The 21,726-nt window shown below is 33.6% G+C and overlaps 1 protein-coding gene across 1 annotated transcript; it reads left to right on the forward strand.

Annotated features, from left to right (window-relative positions):
* The first annotated feature begins 853 nt into the window (after nt 1-853).
* LOC105040963 (trans-resveratrol di-O-methyltransferase-like) lies at nt 854-3,104 on the forward strand. Its single transcript, XM_010917730.3, has 2 exons — nt 854-1,675; nt 2,719-3,104. Exons 1-2 carry the CDS (start codon nt 905-907, stop codon nt 3,013-3,015), a joined length of 1,068 nt encoding a protein of 355 aa, XP_010916032.1. The 5' UTR covers nt 854-904; the 3' UTR covers nt 3,016-3,104.
* The last annotated feature ends 18,622 nt before the right edge of the window (nt 3,105-21,726 follow it).

Genomic DNA, 21,726 nt, shown 5'->3' on the forward strand with positions numbered 1-21,726 from the left:
GCAAATAAGTAATGAATAGATGTAGATTATGAATTAAATGCTGATATGTCTACTTCTGGATTACAATATAATTCCACCAGCAATTTCAGATGCAAGTAAGCAACGAAGCAAGACATTTGAGATACTTTTTGAGTGCTTTTAAAACCATCACATTGGCCGGTTACATGGACTAGATTAGAGATTTGGACATCTCTGATCCGGTGAGAGAACGCCTGCCCTTATTTTCGGACTGGAATCCTTGCTTATTGGGATTTGGACTGACGAGATTCTGCATGTGCAGCGTATGTCCCAACAGTGATACCACGTCAAATTTATCATAACTCAATCAAAATACTTATATTTCATCGATTGTCGTGTATTTCACCGGTTGTCGTGATGATATTCCACACTGTCCTATCAATTTTTGATTTTTGATTGGGTTGCTATAAGTTTGATATGGTATCACCATTGCAACGAAAATCTTTTCATCCCGATCTCCTTACGTAACTGGTTCGTTGGTCAATGTGCATGACCTGAAGCATGATGACCCATTACGGAGATCACGAACGGTCCATGATCGCATGCACGCTGGACTTCTGCTATCCCGCTCTTGGATAGAGAGGATCCAAATCCCATTTTATCGCTCCCGTAGATGATAGGATTTGATCGAGGTTTGATCACTCGGTTTTTGCGGCGGTTCTCCTCAAGCCATCCTTGACAAAATGAAACAGCCCACCGGAATTGAAAACTTGTCGCAACATCCCAAGATGTTTGAACACGCATCTGTACTCATCCGTGTACTCTAAGCCTTGATTCCGAAGCTCCAGCCATGCATCTCATCACGCTATAAATAAGTGTGCGTAGTTTCCCGGTGGAGCAGGCCATCAACCTTTAAGCAAAGTACTCGCCACAACTAGCTAGTATCATGGAGCTCACCAATGGCCAGAGCTTTGGCAAGCCTTTCCAAGCCCATACCCTTCTTTTGAACCAATCTTTCAGCACCGCCGGGCTGATGTCCCTCAACTGTGCGGTTGAGCTCGGCATCGCCGACCTCATCCACAGCCACGGCGGCCCTATGCCCCTCTCCGAGCTGGCCAGATCCATCCCCATCCCTCCCGAGAAGGCTCCCTCTCTCCGCCGCCTCATGCGTCTCCTCGTGAGCCATGGCGTCTTTGCGGTGCAACCTGATGGAAATAGTGAAAACGAGACCGCTTACCTCCTCACTCCCTTATCGGAGCTCCTCCTCACCAAGGGCACCAACCTGTCGCCCTTCATCCGGGTCAACTCGGATCCGTCTTTCTTGAAGCCATGGTTCCACATGGGCGACTGGTTCAAGATAAAAGGATCGAGTCCCTTTGAGGTGGCCTACGGTGTCAAGTGCGTCTGGGAGCTCACCGCGCAGCGGCCCGAGCTCAACGACAAGTTCAACGATGCCATGTCGTGCGAGACGTGCTGGGTGATGAAGGCGATGGTGACGGAGTTCCCGCAGTTCTTCCGAGGGCTCAAATCGCTGGTGGATGTCGGTGGAGGGACGGGTGCCTCGGCGAGGATGATCGCTGAGGCCTTTCCGGACCTGAAATGCACCGTGTTCGACCTCCCTCACGTCGTCGCCACCTTGCCGGAAAGCAAGCTGGTCGACGCCGTCGGTGGGAGTATGTTTGACTCCATTCCACCGGCCAATGCGGTCTTTCTCAAAGTAAGCACTCTTTTTTAAATCTTGAAATCGCTATAGATCTATCTATGCATGGCGATCTGGTTTGACTTTACTAAACGACAGCGAAGTAAACCTATATACGCAGGTTGCTCTAACTCGAGCAAGTCATGGAATTTGAGTTAATCGTCGGCATCCAATGTTAGTTGATGTACGTTATTCATGAAGACTCGACGCTTTCGAGCAAAGCGGATGGCTGCCGTCACAGGCCGTTACAAGCCATTATGAAAGAAAACGACGGATATGATGAGAGCGGAGATAATTACATCACAAAGTCCACCAACTTTTCAATATCATGTCGCTAGCATGATTTAATTAAATATATATCTCCACACACCTGCGCACATGCGCGCAGTTACACACACTATAATTCTCAGTTTCCATGCCATCAGGGCCACCCGCCACGGCCTACATATTTGTTTAATTTATACATGATTATAAATAGGGCTGCCGGCTTTATAGAGTTGCCTTATTGGTTGAAGGTCGTGGAGCAATCTTCCAACAGCCCTTCCAACAGACATGGGTTGTGTCTTTCATGCAAAAGAAGGATTCAGCTTCTTTTATACGGATCTATTGTTGGATCGCTTAAATAATCATTTTGAGATCAATGCAGATGGATGAATAAAAAAGCCAATAGTCTTACGGTGTATGTAGCACAATCCAATAATTGACATTATGAAAAAATATCAATTATTCTTTTGTATAACAGCTATAACTCAAACTCTTTTCTAATAATTAATAATTTATAGTGTTGATGGTTATGCATATCCCAAGAATATATAGTGCTATTATAGTTACATTAATTACATAAAACAATGGAGGATCTTAAGTTATATATAATCCAATTTTATGCCTTAAATATAGAAGCTCTAGATTTTATGCTTACGATGAATTTATGGAGTCGCATTGCACAACAGAAGGCACTTATATAACATTGATAGCAATATTCCACATATAAAAATTTGGATATTTGTTGCATTTGACCTCGCATTTATCTAATTGTGTATTTGTAAATTGTATGCTCACAGAGTATTCTTCATAATTGGAGTCATGAGGATTGTGTCAAGATACTAAAACGGTGTAAGGAAGCAATTCCACCTAAAGAAGAGGGTGGAAAAGTTATCATTGTGGATATGGTAATAAACTCGAATGATGCAAAAGTAAATGAGACACATCTCTTCTATGATGTCTGTATGATGATCGCCTTTGGAGGAATGGAGCGCAAAGAATATGAATGGCGAAAAATTTTCAACGATGCTGGATTTAGTGACTACAAAATTTTTCCATTATTAGGTGTATACTCTATCATTGAGCTTTACCCTTAGCCATGTGATAGCATGAAAAAAATTCATGCAAAACTTATGATGTTTTTCAATAAATGTCTTGCACTTGATTATTAGTGGCTTGATACTCATATTCGTCTTCAGTCTATTTAATGCAATCCAATTAGTTGTCTAAAAGAGTTTGAGATTTGTTTCTTGTGTGTTTTTATGAGGATGGTATTTTTTCATTTCAGAGCTCAAATAAAAATTTGTGTACACCATCCAAAATTTGCATACCTCATTAAATAAGCTGAACAAGTGTCCACCTCAAAAATTATAACTCTAGATTATTCTGTCATACCATACTCAACGATAAATAATCATCAACCATGCATCACGAGGTCAAAAGTAATATTTCTTAAATTACCCGTGGCTACGCATGCTGTCGTTGCAAAATGTATCATGAGGTCAAAAGTAATATTTCCAAAGCTTTTCTTTTCATTTATTTATTTTTAGAAAAATGTACAAAAGCCTACCAAAATTCACTTCGGTCAGTATTGAAACGAGCAAAATATCTTTCCCATCTAGCGACCGTCTTTCTATCTTTCGCGCGAAAGAGATTCACCTTCCTCCACACTAAACTACCGTTGAACCGCCCACTGCACAGCTCTTAAAGCACGCCGAGCTCCGTCATTCATCCATCGGCTTGGATCTCAAAGCAAGCAGCTGATGATCCAACGGTGGATTCGCACGAATAATCCTCCTTTTGCGCGATGGGCATCTCCAGCGGCATAGTTGTACTTGGTTAAACTCCAAAAGATAAGTCGGTGGGCCACGCGGGCTCCATTCAAACTTCGGACCAAAAACCAATTCTTTACCCGAGCCTGGCCCGCCCGGAATCTGATATGACAGTTCCGATTGATCCAAAACAGGATCTCTCTCTCGCGATCGAGAGATCGATCCATCGATAACCCAAAAATATATATATATATATATATTTTTCTGTCTGCGGCGAGGCCATAATAAGCCCAATTCAACTTCCCGAACTGCATGAGCTCAGGCCCAGCTCTGTAGATTTTAGGCTCAATTTAGACTTTGTCACCTACCTATTGTTGAATATGAACTTGACATTTCTGGGTTAGGCTGCTTGGTCTTGCCGTCCCATTGACATTGAAAACATAAGAACGTCTAAAATAGAACTGAAGGTACAATTGGTTGAATCTATGCAAGATTACATCCGCTTTGAGAATTTTGAGAGTGGATGCCGACGCTACTTTGAATCGGTGCTCTCCTGCAGTTGCTGCTGCCCACCTTAAAAATATTATGTTATATTATGTCAATGGCCTTGCCGTCCCATTGGCATTGAAAAAACATAAGAATGTCTAAAATATAGCCGAAGGCACAATTGGTTGAATCTATGCAAGATTACATCCGCTCTGAGAATTTTGAGGGTTGATGTTGATGCTACTTTGAATCAGTGTTCTCCTCCAGTGACCGCTGCCCACCTTAAAAAATATTATGTTATATTTTTTCAGTGCTCATTAAAATATCTTTTTGATGGAAAATGGAGGAAGCGAAATGCTTCCCCGACGGTACGGTCATTAAAACGGCAAAAACGTGGACCTGTTTGGTACTGCTTATTATTTATCATTTTGCTTTCAGAAATCCAAGAACAAAAATGAAGTGTAGACCGAACAAACCATATAATGGAGTTCTTTTGTTCTTTGAAATTGATTAATTGTAAAATCCTAGAGCTTTTGCTGACAAATACTTATTGCTTTCATGAAAGGGTGAATACAAAATAAAAGCAAAGAATACAAGAAGTTTAGTGAAAATGCTATCTTCAACATTAACTTAATTATAATTTTCATTCAAAAAAACAAAACAACCTGTGTGTGTGTGTGTGTGTGACATTTTACTAATTTCTAAAACACGGAATCAAGAATGATGACTTATAGGCCCTTAATAATCCAGTACTAGTCATGATTTGCATTGCAGATCAAGTTAGGAAATGCATTCAATTTTATGGGACATTGGATACGCAAACTTAAGTCTAGTTAGGCCTGCAAATGGATTGGGTCTCCTCAACTTGGCTCAATTCTACCCGGGGCAGCTCGGTCCTCCCATCAATCCAAGCCATAAGTACAACCTCTGCCAGTTTCATAAAATAAGTCAGATGAATTTAGAGTAATTTTCTTCTTCCTGACCAGTGTCTTTTCATGGGTTCAACACAATTCTCCACGTACAAAAGTTGACAGGGCTCAGCCTACATGATCGATCCTTTGTTTCTCAAAAAAGAGTCCTACCGCACCTTGGCCTAGCTGCAGAATCTTGAAACCTAATTGTCCAAATTAATGCATAATTTGAGATCTACAATTCAAGTTAATATTTTCTCAGAAAGATCAAATTGCAAAAATGCATCCCACTTAGAAGAATATATGATAAAATTCTTTATACCTGAAGAATATGTGAGGGGGAGACTTATTGACACGCCCTGAACCTAACATCCGAGTTGGATGTGATGGCTGCATACTCCATAGGACAAGTCCTAAAGAACATGTAAGGCATAAAATAATTTATTACAATCTCAACATCCATAATGTCTAATTTCAATAATAATTAGTAAAACTTACATAATTATAAATTAAATTTTTTTAATCCTCTGATCAGATATGAATGACATTCTATCTACGCATCCGTCCACTCGCAAATTCATACCATAGCAAACTATGAGCATCCTGTAACTCTGAGAAGAAAAAAATGGAGAGGTGTAAGCTTTACAGTCCAATAAGAATTTTGCATATCACACCAATATAATAATATAATATGAAAATAAGGATAAGCAATAAAATATAAAATCTCATGTTCAATATCCAGAATACTGCAAACATCTATAAATTATCTGTCTTATCAAAAGAGATGCATCATCATATATTAACGGGTGAAATACTTTTATTCAGCATTAGTTTTATATCTTGTCTTCTATTTTTTTTCATAATCACATGATCTTTAATTTTTTTCTTTCTGACTCTGGACTAATAAAGACTATGCCTCAGTCTTCATCCGATCAAATTTTCACTTATAAGCTCATCAAGACTATCCCAGGTATGAGTTTCTGGCTGGCTGTCTATAGGGGCTATCATAGGTATAAGCTCCTTGGAGGCTGTTTCAGGCATGAGCTCCTGACCAGCTAATCCACGTATAAATCCGTAGAGGCTGTCCCAGGCATAAGCTCCCGACAGACTGTCCCAAATATAAGCTCCTGCGGGCTGTTCCACATGACGAGGCTAGTCCAAATCATATCTTTTTCATTTAATTATTACATGTTAATTTCACCAAATCAATTCTGATTTATAGTGTGATCAAAATAGGTATATCATATCCATATAATCATATCATCAATCATTGGCATACATATATATTAACATACAATATATGTACATTGAAAAATCATACGAGAAACAATAGTATCTCAATATGATAATCCATCAACATGAATCCAACGATATAAAACTAAAGATACAAATCTAACAATAAAAGTAGTATGTATAATGATGATCATGTATACGGATTCTTATCTCTATTGGTGATTGATCCAAGCATAAGAATCAACGAACTCTTTGATTTATGAATTTTGAAAACAAGATATTCCGCTCGATATCTTATGTAGACAATTGTATCTTTACATGACCATGATCAAACATAAAAATCATATATGGAGAAATTTTGGATAAATGATCTTAATAATATAAATTTAGGACCTCTCATAGAATCAATCAAGATAGAAATTTGTCTAAATACCTAGACCCTTCACTGGCCTGTAAAACTCCTAAAGAGAAAATCTATGAAGAGAGAAAAAATTTTAGAGAGAGAAAGTAGAGAGAAAATGAGCTTTTTAGAGAGAAAAAATAGAGAGAGAATCTTTGTATCCTTCAGACGAGGCAAACATGATCGAGATCATCAGAGGTCATATCAAGGTGACTCAATGGATTAATTATGATCAGATGCTATAAATTTCGAATAAGGGTCGGATTAGGATCCAACCTACTATACAAATTTTGAAGTGATTCTAGATTATCTTATTTTTATCTCAAGTTTGTCCTAAGATCCGTGATGTAGTTAGAGAGAGAATAAAAGAGTAGAAAGACCTTAGAGAGAGAAAATCCTCTCTCTTTTTCTTTTTTTTTCCTTTTCTTTTCTTCTTCTTCTTTCTTTTCTTTTCTTCGTTCTTTTTCTGGTCGAACAGAGGAGGGACGCGAGGGGGGGAAGGGGCTTGGTGGCTCGTGCTTCGACAAGGTACGATAGCATGGCTGGAGGTTCGATAGCAGTGATCGATGGCGGTGGAGCCAGAGATGACCGATGGTGAGATTCAACCGACGAGAAATTAAAAAAAAATCAAAAAAATAAGAGATCGCCCCTCTTTTCTTTGATTTTTTCGATTATTGACCGATCATCGAGGGCTAAACCTCCGAAGAAGGAACTAGGGAGGTAAGGGTCATGACCCATGGGTGTGGCATCATGGGCGACGGTGCTGGTGGCCAGAAAAGGGAGGGAGAAGGCTCGTTCAAAACAGAAAAAAATAGAGTTTTTATTTTTTATGAGATTTTCGATGAATTCGATGGCCAGCTGGGGTGCGCGATGCCATGAAAAGGAGGAGAAAGAAGAGAGGAAGGAGGGCCGAGGATTACCTTCGTCTCCGGTGAGGTCTCCGATGAGAATTTAAGGCAAAAACAAAGAGGACGTCGGTGGCTTCAATGAGAAAATTTGAGAGAAAGAAGAGAGAAAAATTGGCGCTCATCGTGGCCGGCTATGGAGGAGGAAGGAAGGATTTTATTGGGCTCTTCCTCGAGTTCTTATTTGCCCTAGGAAACCCTCTCCTAATCGAGCAAGGGGAGGAAGAAGAACGGGAGTCTTCTTCCAGATTTTTTTTTTCATATGGGCTTGGTGGACCTAATCTTGGTGAGCTTATATAAATTAGGATCGGATATTACATTCTACCCCTCTTAAAAAAAATTTTATCCTCGAAACTAGTGTACCGCAAGTCAAAATTTTAAGGGTACAAACTTTTCATCTTATCTTCATGCTCTAAGATAACCTTCTTTATTAAGAAAATGAAATTCAAATCCTCTACCATAACATCTTCGCCTAAATTATCACACTTTTGCTGTACACTCTGATTTAAATTTATCAAATTTTTTAAGATTTACTAAATAATCTTCAATCAATTAAGATCATAATTTGTCACTCTGATACCATTTACATCATCATCCTTAGTGGTCATAATCTGAGGTTTGATATCCTTCTACCATACTCCAATGATTATAACCCAAAATTTTGATATAGCTTATGTTACAGTCCCTAGTGATCTTAAATCTAAGCTTTGATATCATTCTGTTATATCCAAATCACTTATATCATAGTCCTCAAATGATCATAATCTAAGCTCTGATATCACTTTGTCACATCCTATTAATCATACATAAAGTTTTGATATCACTTCATAATCTCTAATGATCTTAAATCTAAGCTCTGATACCACTTTGTCATGCTCCGAATCTAACATCCGAATCGGATACGTGATGGCCGTACACTCCTTAGGACAAGCTCTAAAGAACATACAAGGCCTAAAATAATTCATTACAATCTCAACATCCAAATATCTAATTTCAATAATAATTAGTAAATCTTGTATAATTATAAATTAAATTTTTTTAATACTCTGATCAGATATCAATGATACTTTATCTATGCATCCGCTTACTCGTAAATCTATATCATAGCAAATTATAAGCATCCTATAACTCTGAGAAGAAGAAAAAATAGAGAGGTGTGAGCTTTACGGTCCAGTAAGAATTTCATATATCACACTAATATAATAATATAATCTAAAAATAAGGATAAGTAATAAATTATAAAATCTCATGTTCAATATCCAGAATACTGCAAACATGCATAAATTATCTGTCTTGTTAAAAGAGATGCATCATCATATGTTAACCGATGAAATACTTTTATTCAGCATTAATTTTATGTTTTGTCTTCTATTTCTCTTTTCATAATCATATGATTTTTAACTTTTTTTTTTTGGCTCTGGACTAACTAAGACTATGCATCAGTCTCCATCCGACTAAATTTCTACTAATAAGCCCATCAAGGCTGTCCCAGGCATGAGCTCACTATAACAAAATAGGTTATTAGTGACAAAAAAAATTCATTGCTAATAAACTATTTTTGTTGCTAATAGTTATTAGTGATGAAATTTTTATCGTTAATATTTAGTCATAAATAATCTCATCGTTAATAATATTTTATGATGAAATTTTTTTTTTATCATAAGTAATTAATATTATCGATGAAAAATTTTCATCATTAAAAAAATTAGTTTTTTCAAAAACTATTTATGATAAAAAATTTTAGTCATAAAAAAAAATATTTACGATGAATTTTAATGTCACTAATAAATAATAAATTAATAAAGATAAAAATATTTTCATCACTATTAATTTAATTAAAAATTTTTATAAAAATTAAATTTTTAAAAACTTTTAGTGATAAATTTTTTTTATCACAAATATGATTATTTACGATAAAAATATTTCATCACTATTAATTTAATTAAAAATTTTTATAAAAATTAAATTTATAAAAATATTAATGATGTAAAATTTTCATCAAAAATATAATTATTAGCAATAAAAATATTTTTATCATTATTTATTTAATTATAAATTTTTTAAAAAAATTAAAATTAAATAATTTTAATGATGTAAAGCTTACATTGTAAATATAATAATTTTTGACATAAATTTTTATCACTAATAAAATATTAATTATTTGTGATGAAAATATTTTTATCATTATTAATTTAATATAAAAATTTAATATTTAAAATTTATTAAAAATTTTATTTATGATCAATTTTTTATGACTAATATATTTTTTAGCAATCAATATTTCATCAAAAATAATTCCATTGTTAATAATTTACATATATTTTTTTAAAAAAAAATAATTTATGAATATATATTTTTAATTTATATTTATAATATTTTTTATAAATTAAAAATAAAAAATAAAAATAAAAATTTATATAATAAACTCATAAATAAATTTTATTATTTTATTATATTAAATTAAAAATATAAAAAATTTAAAATAAAAATAAAAAATTACATAAAGAGACCATCAAGTGTCGGCATCTGCAGAAGAAGAATGAGTTGGAAAAGGAAAGCGCTCGGAAGAGCTCAGACCGGCCTGCTGCTGTCTCATCAGCTGTATCATCCGCTCTATCTGCGCCATCCACTCCATCATCTAGATTTGGAGTAATTGATATTTGTCGACGTATGCAGCCAACTCATCAGTTCGCTGCTCAACCCACTGTCGATCCTCAGTAGCCTACCTCTGCACCTCTGTCGGTCGAGCATCACAGGCAACATGGATGTCAGTCCTAGACGAGCGTGAGGATGAGGGAGCAGTGATCCCATATCCTAGTCCTCTAACATATAGGATCTCATACCAAGCACCTGATCACAGATCTCATCATCTATGGGTGCGGTCGAGCCCTCAGAGATAGGCTGGGATCTGATGTCTATCATACGGTTCTAAAAATTAAAGTTATAGCTATTTTAGTTTTGTACTAAAAATTAAACTATGAATAAAAAAAATAATTAAAAAAACTTACAAAGAGCTCCTGGCTCCCCATTGTCCACTCCTTTGACTGTCGTCGGTGGATCCGCTGGTAGATATCGATCCTATCAGGAAGCTTGCCACTCTCAGCATCTTTCTATAATTTAAAAATAATTAATTAATTTTTTTTTAAATAATTAGAAAATTATATACTAATTAGAAATTACTTATCATCTGCTCCATGTGATGAGCGAACGACCTCGAACCTCTACAATGCGGTACGATCTGTTTCATCCGATTCACAATGTTGTGGACACATCTTCTCTGTACAGTTATCAGTCAAATTAGTAGATAATAAATTTAATTTAAGAATAAATGATTCAATCATTAAACTCTAAAAAAAAATTTGAATGTATAACCTGATATGTCGGATCCTTGTAATGCCGGCATATGATAGTCTAATCATCCATAGTGATGCTGTCATAGGACCACTACCGCATTGCCTCCACCTCATGATCCTGCATCACATGGTACCAATGCTAATAGATGCGGTGGCGATAATCTATGAAACGTAAAGATAAATGAGCATCCACAGCTCGCCGCACGCGATCCTCCTCAAAATCAATGATATCAAATACACTCTGCCAATAACAAATATTAGAAGAATACTATACAAATTAAATATTCACAGTATAATTTATTTTACCTATAAGTGGGTATAGAAAATCTCTCTTTGAGCCGGTATAATGTGACGTCAATCGAAAAGCATCATGGGGGCATAGCTGTAGCATATGACGTCCAGCTCGATCTGTCATGGCTCGCACCATCCCCTAATGGGTCTGGTATAGTCGGATGGTATCTCGATATGAAGACACTATCCTGGGTGCTCGCATCTTCAATACTCTAGAGTGAGGTTCTTCGATGGACCTCACCTTCGCCTCAATACTGATGAAGACTGGTCTGAAACAATAATAAATAAATCATTAGTATGATAGCTATCCAAATAAAAAAATTAAATTTTATTATATAAAAAGTATAATAATACCACTCGGATCTGCCTCACTCGAATCCACTTCACTCAGACCCGCCTCACTGGGATCTGCTAGTGCAGGACTCTGGTGATTGAGCTGGTGCTGTAGTAGAAATCGATGAAGGTGCCTCAGCCTCCAAGGTAGACTGTGAACGCGAATGTTGTAATTTGTCTTCTGATGCCATATCTGTAATTCTTGATATATAAATAAATATAATATTGAATAATAATAACGAAAAATAAATTACATTCGAATGAATAGAATTATATTGCATACTATTATTGCAAGAGAAGATTGAACAAAAAATATAAATCTACTCATCAATATTCGTATCTTCTTCGATATGTAGATGCTCCTTTGAATCACACTAATCGACATATGTGTCATCTTCTATCTCATCATCATTTATAAACTGATCGTCGCTTTCTGACTTATCAAGATTAAATATAAAATCAGCTTCAACTTCATTAGACGGTAGATCAGCCCTATTCAAAGGTGCCATTACAAGTTCTTCATCAACAAGAAGCTCAACTAATATTTGTTTTTTTTGCTAAAAAGCTTCTTCTTAATGTAGATATGAATTTTCATCCATCTCTAATCGGGTTGGTATGTCATATACGCTTCTAGGTATTATTTTTTATACGACATGCCAATTACCTCGATACTTTAGATCCTTCAAATATATTACTTGTTTCGCTTGAGTTGCTAATATATACGGCTCATTCTAGTATCATATTCATGCAAAATTTATACTAATAAAGTATGAATCGATATGAATACCGATCTTTTTATTACTAATATCCCATCATTCACAGTGAAATAAGAATATAAAATTTTTGGATCCATACTTCAGTTCTATGATATCTATCAGTACACCATCATATTTAATCTCTTCTTCTCCTTCATATCTTATTATAGCAATCCCACTATTCTGGATCCATCATTGCATCTCAAGCTCTTTTGTGTGAAATCTCATTCCTCCAATGATATAGGATGCATAGTGGTTAATCCTTCGATCGGGACCACATGCTACATCGTACAACTCATCGATCGCACCCACTTTTTTATTGAAATACTTATATTTCATCTATACCATAACATAAAAAATTATGTTGGTTCAAATAATAATTTTTATAATTATTATAAATAATGTATTACTAATGCAACTTACAAGATCACCAAACTATTTTGTAAATTCCCTCATATATCGATTATCAGCATCCGTATTATTCTCTCTGCATAGTATACTCTTATGCTCACTGCAACAAGTCATGATTTTTAATTTTACATCGACATGAAAATATTACTTAGAATATTAAACAGTATGCTAAGATGGTACCTACTCAGTGAAATCTTCAATTTCTTCATAATTATTTAAAACGTAAAAGTATACCTTGGATAGCTCGTTCACGTCCATAAATTCATATCTTCTTACACCAATAGGTCGAACCGTTTATTTAAATATAGACAGCATCGGTTTATTATCACCCCATTCACGGTCTGTGTTACGATCTGTACGATTAGATCTTGTTTCGATATCGTTAAGATACATCGAGCAGAATATGACACACTCTATAGCTACATATGCTTCCACTATAGACTCTTCAGGCCGTACTTTATTGTGCACATACTTTTGTAGGGTACACAAGAATCTATAAATAAAAATAAATTTAAATTTTAGAAATATATTTACATCTTATAATTGATATGATAAAGTGCGTATAATTTTTTTACCTTTCAATATGATACATCCACCGATAATGTACCGATCCAGCCAAAAAAGCTTTTTTTGGAAAATGAACAACTAGATGCACCATAACATCAAAAAATGATGATGAAAAATTTTTTTCTTACTTACAAAGAATGAGTACGATATCCTTCTCAAATCTCTCAAGTAAGTTAATCTTCAATTTTCAACAACACAATTCTTAAAAGAATACTCTCAACTCAATCAATGCAGTTTGAACAATACCACCCAAATAGCCACACATAACCACAGGAAGCAAACGTTACATCATCATATGAGAGTCATAACTTTTCATACCAGAGATATTACTGTCGTTGTTTTCAATACATTGCGATATGTTTGAAGCATATGCATCAGAAAATTTTACGGTTTCGAACCATCCACAAAAATTCTTCTTTTCTTCGTCAAACAGCGAATAACATGCAAGTGGCATAAAAAATCTATAACCTCGATGAACTAAATGCAACTCCGATCGAATTTTTATTTTTTGTAAATCAAGACGAGCTTTTGTACCATCTTTTATTTTTTCTGAGATGTTCAATACAGTATCGACAATATTATCATAAATATTCTTCTCAATGTGCATTACATCTAGATTATGACGAAGTAGTAGCTGCTTTCAATATGGTAGTTTAAAAAATATGCTTCGCTTCGTCTAATTCAGTTCAGCTTCAGTACGCTTTCATTTACGAGTATCCGATATTTTTTCAAATTAGACATTTTCAATGACTTCAAGCTGTTCTAAAATTTCTACTCCACTTAACTCCTTAGGTAGCGCATGTCGGTTGAACTTACCATCAAAATATTGATTATAACGGATCCTTCAAGAATAATTATTAGAGAGAAACTGCCGATGACCCATGAAACATATTTTTCATCTATGCTTTAAATATAAGGAGGATGCATCCTTATTGCATATTAGACATATCAAATATCTATTGATGCTCTATCCAGATAAGTTTTTATATACAAAAAATTATTTATGGTCCATAGAATCGAAGTATGCAATTTAAAATTACTTCGACTCACAGAATCATATGTCTGTACCCCATTTTTTCATAGCTCCTTCAGATCATCGATTAAAGGTCATAGATATACATCAATTTTATTATCTGGTGCTTTCGGATCTGAAGTCAACAGTGGTATAAAAATAAATAATTCTTTCATGCATTTTCAAGGTGACATAATATATACAACTAACATCACAGGCCACATGCTGTAAGAGGTACTCAGATTGCCAAAGAGATTAAATTCATTTGTCGCTAGACCAAGCCAAATATTGTGCAGGTCACTTACAAAGTGTGGATGCTTTACATCGAAGTCTTTTCACATTACAGAGTCGGTCGGGTGGCTAAGTATGTTCTCCTTCGAAACTCGCTGCTCATGATGCCATTTCATTTCTTCAGCTGTCTTTATGGACATATACAACCTTTGAAGTCTTGGAATCAATGAAAAATATCTCAAAATTTTTTCAGATATCTTCTTTCCTTTCATATTATCGATTTTGTACATAGCTCACCATATTTCGGATATTCAATTATCTATTCGTTATCCTTATAAAATAATATACAGTCATTTTTGCAAGCATATACAGAAATATAGTCAAATCTCAATTCTCGCATGTATATTTTTACTTCAGAATATGATTTCAGAAGCTTCTCTCCATCGAAAAGAGCTGCTTTAATCAATGTCAAATTTTTATCAAATGACTTCTGACTCCATCGGTTCACAATTTTAATATGAAGTAATTTTATCAAAAACTCTAACTTGGAGAACTTTATACAATTTGGATAGAGTAACTCTCATGCATCTCTTACAAGCTTTACAAACTATTCAAAAGTCCCTTCCACCTCAAGTCGGATATTATGTTCATGATCAGAATTGTCTTCAGATGCAGTAGCACTCATGCGTATATTTGAACAAGCACCTTGATGTAAATCATCCAATAGTTCTCCTATACCACTATATTTGACAGATTCAGCAGTATTACTATCATCTTCAGTATTATCATCGTCGTGCACCACTTCATTTAGATCACCCTCCCCATGCCATATCCAATAAGTATACTTCTTATCCATACCATAACGTAGCAAATACTCCTCAATAAGTGTTATGTAACGATATACCATATTGACATATCTCTTGCATGGATATTTTATCTGACTAGCACTGTCAGCCTTATGCCATGTAAACTCAATAAAATCTCGAACTCCTATTCGATATTCAAGCAAAAAAATATCTGTAGCATTCATCCAATTTTTATTGATATCTATCTAACAACAAATACAAAAATTATTAACAACAAAAAAATTTTTAGTGATATTCATCCGAATCGGATCCTGATTCAGATTTCGGATTGAATAGCGATCTGAATTTTGAATGAAATTTCGATCTGGATCCGTGGATCCGATTCAGATTTCGGATTGAATCATGATCCGAATTTTGGATGAAATTTCGATCTAAATCCGGACACATATCATTTTATACAAAATAGTATATATTAAAAAATATAGACTAAACAGTAACACAAAAAATTTTCTTCCATCAATTTAATGAAGCAAAAATACATGATCCTATCCATTTCAAATCATTACTAACAGGTATGGACCTATCCCTTTTAAAAAAATAATAATCTTATTATTGTTATTAGTAAATATTTCATCTTATTATTGTGAAAATTTCGACAGCATCTCCTCATAGTTTTTCAAGTATATGACGTGAATATGGTGCTTACGCATCCTACCCACCATATATCCGAAGAACAATGGACAGATAACTACTAAATATTATATAATAAAATAAAATATCAATTATTAACAATAATAAGATTATTATTTTTTTAAAAAGTTCAAATACGGGATATCCAAGAGTCGATCTTGATGAAGATCGACTCTTGAACGGGAATCTATGACTCAATGCAATTTAACTATCATCTCTGAACATACATTCGAAGATGAATTTCTAATTTATCAAAAAAGAATAACTCTACATTAAAAATTTTTTATCAAAAATTTTAATAGAGTTTTTTTTAAAATAAAAATATTTTTTATATTTAATTATAATAAGCAAAAGTATACAAAATAGTACATAAAATAATTAAATTATAATAAACAACAGCAATATGCATTGTGCTAGTGGAACAAAAAATTATTTATAAATTTCAGTAGTAACATTAAAAAATTTATATAATAAATATAAAATAAACTATAAGTAGTTGAGCATGTAAAATAATATTAATACAAAATAATAACAATAAAACCTAATCCCGAAGAGTCGATGGTTTTTTATTTTTTTTAAAAAATATTTTTTATCGAAAAATAAAAAATATTTTTTTATTTTTTAAAATATTTTTTATCTAAAAATATTTTTTTAAAAATATTTTTTCTTCTAAACGAGCTCCTAAATAATAAAACCCGCTCCCACGGTGCTGGCGCTGTCACACACTCCATGCCGCTCGGATTCAGCCCCCGCTCCCACGACGCCGGTGTAGTCACACACCCCACACTATCGAGACTAGACCCCCGCGATCCCCACTCCCACGGTGTCGGCACCATCACACACCCAGCGCCATCCAAATTTGGCCCCCGCTCCCATGGCAGTAGTGCAATCACACACCTTGCGCCACCTAGACTCGGCCCCCGCAATCCCCACTCTCACGGTGCCGATGCCGTCCACCCCATGCCACCCAGACTCGGCCCTTGCGACCCCCGCTTCTGTAGTGCCGGTGCCGTCACAAACCCCTCGCGGGCCACCCCCATGGCTCCGCCCCTTCTCGATTTTTTTTCTTTTCTTTTTTTTCTTCCCCTCCTTTTTCTCCTCCCTTCCCACTATCACCCACCCCTCCCCGCCGCCGCCCCCTCCCCGACCCCGTCTCCTCCGATCGCCGGCCGCCCCCTCCTTGACCCCATCTTCACCGTCGACGCCCTCTTCAGCCCTATCTCTATCACCGCCGGCCGCCCCCTCTCCGGCCCCATCCCGCCCACCTTCGCCCCAAACCCTCTCCCCGCCGGCCGACCACCTCCCCACCGGCCGACCCCCTCTCTGGCCCCATCTCCATTGCCGCCGGCCACCCCCTCTCCGGCCCCATCCCTCCCTGACCCCATCCCGCTCCGCCCCCATTTCCATCCCGCCCCCTCCCCGCCGGCCGACCCCTCCCTGCCCCCCCCCCCGCGGATAGCTTCACCCCCCGGTGGCCCGATCAATACAAAAAAAAGGGTTGAAAACCTTACCTCCAGCAGATGGCGGGCGGCGCGGACGGTGGACGACAGATGGCAGACGGTGGCGGCGATGGTGGAGAGGGGCTCGCCGACGAGAAGAGGGGGGAGAGCACAGAGAGAGGAGAGCTCAGGGAGATGGAGAGAGGTGAGCTTAGGGAGAGGGAGAGAGACCAAGGAAAAAAAAGAGAGAGTAGAGAGGGGAGAAGGGAGGGGGGCAACAAGGATTTTGCACGGTTTTACGCGAAGGGACATCGATTTAACATGCATTGAAAGCAAAACTATTAGCAACATAAATTTTTATTGCTAATGAAGTTATTAGTGACGGAAATTAATTTTCGTCGCTAACAAAAATTTTTCTCCAAAAATATTATTTTTGATAAAAAAAAATTTTTATCGTTAATAATCTTATTAGCAACAAAAATATAATTTTTTTTGCTAATAATTTTTGTCAAAAATAAAATCCCCACTAAAAAAATTTTTCTCTAAAAATTATTTGCGACAAAACAAAAATTTTCATCGTTAATAAAATTATTAGCAATAAAAAAGTTATATTCGTCGCTAATAATTTTCATCAAAAAAATACCCACAAAAAAGTTAAAAAAATTATTGATGATGAAAAGTATTTTCGTCGTTAATAAGTTTATTAGCAATAAAAATTTTATTTTCATCGCTAATAATTCAAAAAAAATTCTCCACTAAAATAATTTTCTCTCTAAAAAAATTTATCAAAAAAATTATTGACGATGAAAGATTTCATCGTTAATAATCTTATTAGCAACATAAATTTAGATTTTATCGTAATAATTTTTGTAAAAAAATATTTTCTCACTAAAAGTATCTTTTCAGGTATATTCATGAATTCTAGCAGCCTTAAGATATGTTCATGCCAATCAAGATTTATGAAGATTGCAGATCTGTGCAGAAGAATGAGATGAATATGAGACAACCATGATATGGATCAATTTGATTCCCCTTGATCATAAAAATAAGGCAAGTTCTCTGATATGCTGCTCCAATCAAACATTATAATTAAAAAAATCTAACTAATTAGATTTACTTTTTTGATGGCAACACTGTCATAACTTGATTGAAAGATTTGAATGAACATCCGAACTCAAATTTAATCTGCGATCAGCTAAGATTCTTGAGATCCGACATAAAAGGAGCGTAGTATAAAGGATAATACCTACTCAAAAGTATGTCAATCTCAAAATAAATCTTGAACTGGATAGCAATTATAAGAGTTCAGCTAGTTAGAGAGTATCTGCGACAAACAATCATCTCATACTAAGACCATGAATGCACTTTTGAAAAATAATACTGAAGACCCAGCAAAGATTTTTTGTATACTTTTCGACCTATATAAATGCAAAAGGAGTATTAAGCAATAAAAATAGAAATGGGAGAATGGTTATAATAAACCAAACAAATAATCTATAATTTTTATATTTTATAAATTTTATATTTTTTTTTATTTTTTTTGAAGGATATATTGATACTGTAAAAGTCTGTAGAATATTATTGTCTCAGACTTCTGTTTCACTGATCTATAGAAAGAAAGCAATAATTCCTTGCAAAATAAGAGGAAAGAGGGGAGCATTTAAACTCAAATTCAAAGATAGGATCTAAGCCTTAAGAGTAAACTTACCTTAACATGCCACCATTAAAATAATCATTTTGTGGATCATGTTTTAACATATAAAGATCCTGTATCATCTCCTTTCTATGTTCTTGGACAGATACAAGACTTTTGTACTTTGTGACCTCTGATCAGTTCATAGAACCAACAACTTACACAAAATTGAGCAAAAAAACAGATTCAGAGAAACTTAGAGATTGATTTCTTTTCAATGTCAGAAGTCATTTTTTTTTAAATTTCTAATTTTTTAACTATTAGTGACAAAATTATATTATTTATGATGAAAATATTCATCACAAATAAATTTTTTATATTTTAAAATACTATTTTTTTTTGAAATATTGATGATAAAAATATTTCATCATAAATAATTGATTATTTATGATAAAAATAAAATTTTCATCATAAATACTATATTATTTACGATGAAACATGTTCGTCATAAATAATCTGTGATTTTTGAATTTTTTAAATTTATTATTTTTTTAAGATATTAACGATAAAATTTTTTTATCATAAATAATCGAGTATTTACAACAGAAAGATATTTTCATCACAAATACTCAATTATTTATAATAAAAATATTTTCATTATAAATAATTTATAATTTTTAAATTTTTTATTTTTTATCAAAATATTAGCAATAAAAATTTTTCATCATAAATAATTCGGTATTTATGATGAAAAATTATTTTCATCATAAATATTAAATTATTTTTTAAAATATTTTCATCAAAATTAATCTATAATTTTTAAATTTTTAAATTTTTTATTTTTTTTGAAATATTGATAATGAAAATTTTTCATCATAAATAATTCAGTATTTATGATAAAAATAATTTTTCATCATAAATACTTGACTATTTATGATGAAAGATTTTTATCATCAATAATCTGTAATTTTTAAATTTTTTATTTTTTTTGAGATATTGGTGATAATAACTTTTTATCATAAATAATCAAATATTTATGATGAAAATTTTTTTTTCATTACAAATACTTGATTATTTATAATGTAAGATTTTTTTCATAAATAATCTATAATTTATAAACTTTTTAATTTTTTTTTAAATATTGATGATAAAATTTTTTTATTGTAAAAATCTAGTATTTATGATAAAAAATTATTTTTATTATAAATATTAAATTATTTTTGATAAAATATTTTTATAAAAAATAATCTATAATTTTTAAATTTTTTATTTTTTTAAAAAATATTGATGATAAAAATTTTTCATCATAAATACTATGTTATTTATGATAAAAATATTTTTTCATCATAAATACTAAATTATTTATGATAAAAAATATTATCGCCAATAATTTATAATTTTTAAATTTTTAAGTTCCTTATTTCTGTAAAATATTAGCGATAAAAAATTTTTATCATAAATAATCGAGTGTTAATGATGAAAAAATATTTTCATCATAAATACTATCTTATTTACAATGAAATATTTTTATCATAAATAATCTATAATTTTTAATTTTTTTATTTTTTTCAAATATTGGCGATAAAATTTTTTCATTGGGAATAACATTATTGATGATGAAAACTTATTTTTCATCGTAAATACTTAAATTATTTATGATGAAAATAATTTTATCATGAATATTCAAAAATTTTAAATTAAAATAAATGATGCATTATTTATGATGAAAATATTCATCTCTATTAACTTGTATTTACGATAAAAAAAATTTTCTATCACTGATATTTGAATATTTACGATGAAATTTTTTTTCATAGTAAATATTTTTTTATTTATAATATTTTTAATTTTTTATCGTAAATATTGTTATTGATGAAGAAAATATTTTTCATCATAAATGATTTTATCGTAAAAATATTTTTTTCCTGTAGTGGCTCCTGGCTGGCAGTCCCACGTATGAAAGCTCGTGGGGGCTGTCCCAAGCATCAGCTCCTGACAGACTGTCCCAATTATGAGCTCCTGACTGACTGATCTATGTATAAGCTCATGGAGGCTGTCCCAGGTATAAGCTCCTAACGGACTGTTCTATATGACAAGGTTAGTCCAAACCATATTTTTTTCATTTAATTATTACATGTTGATTTCACCAAATCAATTTCGATTTACAGTATGATCAAAATAGGTATGTCATATCCATATAATCATATCATCAATCGCTGGCATACATATATATTAACACACAATATATGTACATTAGAAAATTATACGAGAAACAATAGTATCTCAACATGATAATCTATCAACACGAATCCAACGATATAAAACCAAAGATACAAATCCAACAATAAAAGTAGTATGTATAATGGTGATTATGTATAAGGATTCTTATCTCTATCGGTGATTAATCCAAACATAAGAATCAACGAACTTTTTGATTTATAAATTTTGAAAACAAAATATTATGTTCGACATCTTATGCACACAGTCGCATCTCTACATCGTCATAATCAAACATAAAAATCATATATGAAAAAATTTTAGATAAACGATCCTAATAACATAAATCCAAGATCTCTCCTA

Source organism: Elaeis guineensis, chromosome 3, assembly GCF_000442705.2.
Source record: "Elaeis guineensis isolate ETL-2024a chromosome 3, EG11, whole genome shotgun sequence".
NCBI lineage: Eukaryota > Viridiplantae > Streptophyta > Magnoliopsida > Arecales > Arecaceae > Elaeis > Elaeis guineensis.

Bases quoted from the DNA above. Each gene is read 5' to 3' on its own strand.
- LOC105040963 (XM_010917730.3), top strand. From the start codon at position 905: ATGGAGCTCACCAATGGCCAGAGCTTTGGCAAGCCTTTCCAAGCCCAT. The intron at 1,676-2,718 runs GTAAGCACTCTT...GTATGCTCACAG, and splicing joins CCAATGCGGTCTTTCTCAAA to AGTATTCTTCATAATTGGAG.